The sequence below is a fragment of the Pongo abelii genome, chromosome 18 (genome assembly GCF_028885655.2).
Source record: "Pongo abelii isolate AG06213 chromosome 18, NHGRI_mPonAbe1-v2.0_pri, whole genome shotgun sequence".
In the NCBI taxonomy this organism is placed as follows: domain Eukaryota; kingdom Metazoa; phylum Chordata; class Mammalia; order Primates; family Hominidae; genus Pongo; species Pongo abelii.
This window is the reverse complement of record NC_072003.2, coordinates 66,575,896-66,583,461: the sequence shown is the minus strand read 5'-3', so window position 1 is coordinate 66,583,461 and position 7,566 is coordinate 66,575,896. Positions and strand designations below refer to the sequence as shown.

General features: G+C 39.6%; 1 protein-coding gene across 4 annotated transcripts in view; it reads right to left on the bottom strand.

Moving 5' to 3' along the window:
- Positions 1–656: 656 nt before the first annotated feature.
- The window catches only part of CBFB (core-binding factor subunit beta), a 73,910-nt gene continuing 67,000 nt past the window's right edge, over positions 657–7,566 (bottom strand). For all 4 annotated transcript variants that reach the window (XM_024233492.3, XM_024233494.3, XM_024233493.3 and 1 more), the window contains one exon: positions 657–3,021. In XM_024233492.3, coding sequence (XP_024089260.1) covers positions 2,953–3,021 — 69 coding nt within the window. In that variant the 3' untranslated portion in view covers positions 657–2,952. The remainder of the gene's footprint in view (positions 3,022–7,566) is intronic.

The following is a 7,566-nucleotide window of genomic DNA, read 5'->3' as shown; positions in this document are numbered from 1 at the left end:
TTATAGATTGAAAACTCCCCATTGCCGAATGAGGCATAAATCAAGTAAGATATTTTTCACCAAGCAGCCCCAAGCTAGCATATCCAATTGTGTTTCTAGAAGTGATATACTAAAACCATGCTGTTACTGCTCAATTTTTTGAAATTAACTCTCAGAGCATGAATCCTACTCTTTGGAATTTCCCTTAATGGTGTCAATTCAGAATTTAAAGGCATTTTTGTCATTTGCAGTAAGTCTGGTGGTTAATGAGTATATCTGTTTATTATGCGGCAAGCTTAAGGCATACTTTCAAAGAAAAGGGCTTACTTTTCTGTTGTAGGAAAATGCTAGGAGTCTTAAGAATGTTTGATATAACACCAGCACAATCAAAACGGCTGTATATTTCCAAAACAACTAGCTTGAAAGATGGAATTAATTTGGATGTGTAATTTAAAATTCTTTCTCCCAACATCACTACTTTATGGTCATATCTCACAACATGGGTAAATCAAACCAGATTTCTTGAAAACCATAATATACACTGGGCGATTTGTATACCTTGTGATACCTATATTTAAAGTAGTCTTCTTTGGAATCAACAGAAATTACCACTAGATGCCACTGTTGTTGCTTTCTTAGAAATTACTGGGTTAGGTCAATAAAAAGCCAAGACCCTGTTTTTACTACACAGAAGTTTATTGTGAAAGTAAATTAAACAAACAAACACACAGTATGGCTAATGGTGGCAAAAGCAATCTGGTAGCTTAAGGCAAGTTTTAATGGAGATGAATTTAGAAAAGATGATGCAATGATGTAATTTTGTTTAAATATAGATTATGAAAAAATATCAAATTGCATCAATAACTTAATAGAAGTAGTTTTCAAAGCCTGTACTACTGGAGAAAAAGGGCTCATGATCTTAATGCCAGCATTAAGACAGACAGAAGCAGCATGGTGCTAAATGACAGGAAAATCCAGTATTTACATTAGGATGGTAACAGGAACATTTAAGAGCATTTGATCTTATTTACTGGTGGACTGAAAGCCCTTAGCTAGACAATAGAGGAAAATGTACCATCATCATGTTATTTAAAAAAATTTAAGTGCAGAAGTAAAAAACCAAGGAGCTCTGTAATAAAGTAACATAAAACACCACTGTAAGGATCACTTAAAAAGCGATTCCCTCAGGGGAAATTAGGGCACTGAGTGTGTAAACATGTGAGCTGTACAACACCAAAACCAACCAAATTCATTCATAGTACTTATAGTTATGCAAGATCAGCATGGCCTTTAATGATGCATTATTGTTTATAACAATTTAAACACACTCCTTACCATGCATGACTTCAAATATATAACAAATACTTTTATTCGATACAGGATATCTGTTTATGAAATAAGACCTATATACAATGAAAGTAACACCTCCCTCATCAATCAAGTACAGTTACATGCTTTTTAAATGCAATGACCTTATTCAGACTTCAGTTCATTTTCTGAATTGACTGTGTCAGTTTTTCATCCTTTAAAATAATGCCATTTTATGATAAAATACATTTTTCAAAAATTCAGAAATGTAGTAACATTTAATAAATGTGACCATGAAAAATATTTGTACGGAGGTGCCAAATGACTTAGCACTTTTTTCCAGTCTGTATCTAAAAAAAAAGTTGCAATTTGACAGTAAGCCTATTTAAAAAATATTCTTACATTAATTCATCTCAAAAGGTTCTATTAATAGTCCTTTTGCAAAATACCATATATATAACTGTGAATGTTTTTTCCAGAATTAATGAAAGAAAATGTATCCTCTGCACAGATGAACATTTTCTCTCTAAAACTAATCTTTCATCACCCAGCATGTTTTTACAAAAGCATGCAATATAAAATGCACATAAAAGCAGCTATCTTAAACATGATTTTAATACAATATTACCTTTGTAGCTGATTCATCACTGTCTCCAGTTTAATATGCTGTTACATACATGAAGAAGCTCCAGTATCCCTTTTCTGATTGACTTTTTAAAAAAATCCCTGAATAAAACAGAAGCCAGTCTGTGACTTCTTTAGGCATTTCAGTAGAAGATCATCTATGGAGAATATCTCCAACCAGACTCATGATTACAGAACAGAAGCTAAAACAATCTGGGGCAGAGTACAGAGTTAATACCAATTTAAAACTTTTATGTTTAAAAAGAAACAGCCTGTAATCCTAGTACTCTGGGAGGCTGAGGCAGGAGGATCGCTTGATGCCAGGAGGAGTTCGAGACCAGCCTGGGCAACACTGTGAGACCCTGTCTCTATTAAAAAAAAAAAAAAAAAAAAAAAAAAGAAAGAGTGCTGATTACTAGCATTTAAAAGGATACTGCAACTTTAATAACTGTAAACTTTGTCAGAAGGCTGTGGCAGACAGCTCTATGCTACTAAGTTTTTAGCCTGTAAATAATGCAAACAACATCAGCAGTTTTAAAATGCTATAGACTATAAAAACACAAAAGGCAATGGGGCAAACAAAACAAAAAATAAGAATGTTTATCTAAAATGAAGCTGTATAACCAAAACATCTAGAAGTACAAAAAAAAAAATAGAAAAAATGATTAGAGAAAACCCTCTGATATAATTTTAATTTCTTGACCTGTTTTTAAATGACTTGAACTTTTAAATTAAAGTGGAAGAAAAGGAGCTTTACAGTTGATAGTTTCAACTCCCTAAAATAATGCCAACAAGGTAAGCTTGCATAGAAAAAAAACTTCAAATTATTACTGGCTACATGCTTAAAAAATTAGAAATGCAGGTATTATAATCATAGTGCAAAACCATGGCAGTTTGTGATGTCTATTACTGCCTAAGGTTGAGAAATAGACCGTAGTTACCTCCAGTTATCACAGTTTCTGGTCTTTTAATCAATTATTTCTGCCAACTAGAAGCAATGTGTATGTAAAGATGGGCAGCACACATCTGCTGTGCTATTAATTAACGAAGTTTGAGGTCATCACCACCACCTAAATTGGAACCAGGACTAGGGTCTTGTTGTCTTCTTGCCTGCAATGACAAAATTATAATTTGGGGTCAAAAAGTGTTTTGACAATCAAAATGCTAGATATACAAAATACAAGACAGTAGCACACAGAAAAACTTCATAACTAAAAAGTTTTCAACCAATATAGTCACATGTAACAGGCAAAAAAAACAATTAAAATTATGTCTGACATATTTTACTAAAGTTTCCTTAAAAATCAAGAATAAAAATCATTTTTATTCAAAAGACAATCACCATAAATATGTACTACATATAAAAGAACAACAAATCTAGCACTGGGTGCAGTGGCTCACGCCTGTAATCCCAGAACTTTGGGAGGCTGAGGCAGGCAGATCATTTGATGTCAGGAGTTCAAGCCCAGCCTGGCCAAAATGGTGAAACCCTGTCTCTATGAAAAATACAAAAAATTAGCCAGACATGGTGGCAGGCACCTGTAATCCCAGCAACTTGGGAGGCTGAGGCATGAGAATCCCTTGAACCTGGGAGGTGGAGGTTGCCATGAGCTGAGATCACACCACTGCGCTCCAGCCTGGACGACACAAGTGAGATTCCATCTCAAAAAAAAAAAAAACAAAAACAACAACAACAAAAAACCCAACAACAAATCTATATTTACAGTTTTGGAAAAAGGATTTAACTTTAACACATCATCCAAGTGCCTTAGAAGCAAACTCTTCCTTTTAGTAATAGCTGACATTTATTGAGTATCAGCTGTCTTCAGGCACTGTTCTAAGTACTTTCCATGAATTAAATAATTTTTTAGAGAGATGGGGTCTTGCTATGTTGCCCGGGCTGGACTGCAGCAGCTATTCACAGGTACGAACACAGCACATACAGCCTCAAACTCCTGGACTCAACCAATCCTCCTGCCTCATTCGGCCTCCCAAGTAACTAGAACTATGGGCACATGCCATAGGATCTGGCTAGAACTAATTTAATCCCTCCCAACAACCTATGACATAAGTGCTATTATTTATCTCTATTTTACAAATAAACTGAGTCACAGAGAAGTATATGTTCTACTAATGATATAACTGAAAAATGTAGCACTTTATTATGGATAAAGTATTGTCTCATGTTAAAAATAGAAATATAAAATTAGAGTCCTGGGTGCACTTATATTCCCAGATGTATTTTTTTTTTTTTTTTTTTTTGAGACGGAGTTTCACTCTTGTTGCCCAGGCTGGAGTGCAGTGGCGCAATCTCAGCTCACTGCAACCTTCAACTCCCAGGTTCAAGCGATTCTCCTGCCTCAGCCTCCTCAGTAGCTGGGATTACAGGCATGCGCCACCACACCTGGCTAATTTTGTAGTTTTAGTAGAGACGGGGTTTCTCCATGTTGGTTAGGCTGGTCTCAAACTCCCGACCTCAGGTGATCTGCCCGCCTCAGCCTCCCAAAGTGCTGGGATTACAGGCGTGAGCCACCACGCCCGGCCCCAGATGTATTTTTTGTTTGTTTGTTGTTTTTTTGAGACAGTCTCGCTCTGTCGCTGAGGCTGGAATGCAGTGGCACAATCTCTGCTGACTGCAACCTCTGCCTCCCGGGCTCAAGCGATTCTCACACCTCAGCCTCCTGAGTAGCTGGGACCACAGGCACACGCCACCACACCTGGCTAATTTTTGTATTCTTTGTAGAGACAGGGTTTCACCATGTTGCCAGGGCTGGTCTTGAACTCCTGGGCTCAAGCCATCTGCCTGTCTTGGCCTCCCAAAGTGCTGGAATTACAGGCATGAGCCACCATGTACGACTCAGATGTATTCTTTTTTTTGAGATGGAGTCTCGCTCTGTCGCCTAGGCTGGAGTGCAGTGGCGTGATCTTGGCTCACTGCAAGCTCCGCCTCCCAAGTAGCTGGGACTACAGGTGCCCGCCACCACACCCAGCTAATTTTTTGTATTTTTAGTAGAGATGGGGTTTCTTCGTGTTAGCCAGGATGGTCTCAATCTCCTGACCTCGTGATCCACCCGCCTCGGCCTCCCAAAGTGCTGGGATTACAGGCGTGGGCCACCGTGCCCGGCCCAGATATACTGTTATAACAATATTTAACAATTAAGAAGCTTGACTAGGTCTATAAAATAAAAATTAGAAAAAAAATACTTCCTGTTGACCAAATCTATTTTAAAAAAAAGAGGCTTGACAATTATAAACACCAAGATTTCAAGATTCACTTTGGAGTGAACATTCCTATTTAAACCCCTTACGGTAAATTACTTAATAGAGAGACTATATATATATATATATATTTTTTTTCTCCTTCACAAGTTCTAATATGTGGTTATTCTATAAGCTTTCTTTACTGCCTCCAAATGTTGGCCAAGCACAAACATCTGTTTATATCCAGAATCTGGTACTAAGTACTTTCCATGAATTAACTAATTATTATTATTATTATTATTTTTTGAGACAAAGTCTTGCTCTGTTTCCCAGGCTGGAGTACAGTAGCGCAATCTCAGCTCACTGCAACCTCTGCCTCCCAGGTTCAAGTCATTCTCCTGCCGCGCCTCCCGAGTAGCTGGGAGAATAGGCATGCACCACCACACCTGGATAATTTTAAAAATATTTTTAGTAGTGATGGGGTTTTGCCCTGTTGGCCAGGCTGGTCTCGAACTCCTGGGCTCAAATGATCCACCCACCTCGGCCTCCCCAAAGTGCTGGGATTACAGGCGTGAGCCACCATGCCCAGCTGAATTAACTCATTTTTTTTAAGGAGATGAGGTCGGCTGGGCACAGTGGGTGACGCCTGTAATCCCAGCACTTTGGGAGGCCAAGGTGGGCGGATCACCTGAGGTCAAGAGTTCGAGATCAGCCTGGTCAACATGGCAAAATCCCAACTCTACTAAAATACAAAAATTAGCTGGGCATGGTCGCATGCGCCTGTATTCCCAGATACTCGGGAGTCTGAGGCAGGAGAATCGCGTGAACCAGAAAGGCAGAGGTTGTGGTGAGCCGAGATTGCGCTGTTGCACTCCAGCCTGTGCAACAAGAGGGAAACTCTGTCTCCAAAAAAAAAAAGATGAGGTCTTGCTGTGTTGCCCAGGCTGGAGTGCAGTGGCTATTCACAGGCACAAACATAGCACCCAACAACCTCAAACTCCTGGGCTCAAGTGATCCTCCTGCCTCACCTTCCCAAGTAGCAACAGTTTTCCTATGTTAGATAACTGCAACTCCATTTTACCAGTTGTTTGAGCAAAAAGCTTTGCTCTGTCGCCAGGCTGGAGTGCAGTGGCGCAATCTTGGCGCACTGCAACCTCTGCCTCCTGGGTTCAAGCGATTCCCCTGCCTCAGACTCCCGAGTATCTGGGAATACAGGCACATGCCACCATGCCTGGCTAATTTTTTGTATTTTAGTAGAGACGGGGTTTCACCATGTTGGCCAGGATGGTCTTGAGCTCCTGACCTCATGATCAGCCCACCTCAGCCTCCCAAAGTGTTGGGATTATAGGCGTGAGCCACCGTGCCCAGCCTTTTTTTTTTTTTTTTTTGAGACAGAATTTTGCTCTCGTTGCCCAGGCTGGAGTGCAATGGCCTGATCTCAACTCACTGTTAACTTCAGCCTCCCAGGTTCAAACAATTCTCGTGCCTCAGCCTCCTGAGTAGCTGGCATGCACTTCCATGCCAGACTAACTTTTTTTACTTTTAGTAGAGACAGGGTTTCACCACGTTGGTCAGCCTGATCTTGAACTCGTGACCTCAGGTGATCCTCCTGCCTCAGCCTCTCAAAGCACTGGGATTACAGGTGTGAGCCACCAAACCCGGCCTCTTTCTTAAAATTCTGATATATTTCTCTAGCATGTTTTAACTGCTTTTGTTAGCAGAATGGACAATGACTAAATTTTAGCACATTCTTTTCAATTGAATAGGTTATAGTGCATAGTCACAGATTGAAAGAGCTATGGAATACATATGCATCAGAAAAGCAATTTATGTTCCATACACAATCAATGCTAAACGCAGTGGAAGGACAGATCAATTCTGCAAAATCAGAGATGGTGATATAAGCATCTGCTTTCAGTCAATGAAGGTTAGAAAGGGGCCAAGCAATGAAGAAACACTGAGAAAAATCAATCTTAATTATATATTTATAAATCACTACTAACCTACCAATAATACTTTGTGAAAAGAGTATTTCAGCTTTTGTGTCTGGGGCAAAAATAATTTTCAAATTATTTTAATAATGGGATTACTCCAAATATATGACAAGGAACAGTCATCAGCAGCTGGAGTTTCCCCTACTGGTCACAGCTGCACAGAAGTAGCCATGGATTTGTTTAAAATATTACATTTTTGATAAAAGCACAGAGAACAGGAGTGAAGAAAAGTTGTCTTGCTATTATTTGTGGGTTTCGTTTCTATTTACATTGTGAAGGCTCTGAGGAAGATGTAAGGAAAGACACTGTGATGAGGAGTCAAGAGTAGGAACAAAAAGGAGGGGCCCAGGCACGGTGGCTCACGCTAGTAATCCCAGCACTCTGGAGACTGAGGTGGGAGGATTGCTTGAGCCCTGGAGTTCAAGACCAGCCCGGGCAACATAGTGAGATCCCCATCTCT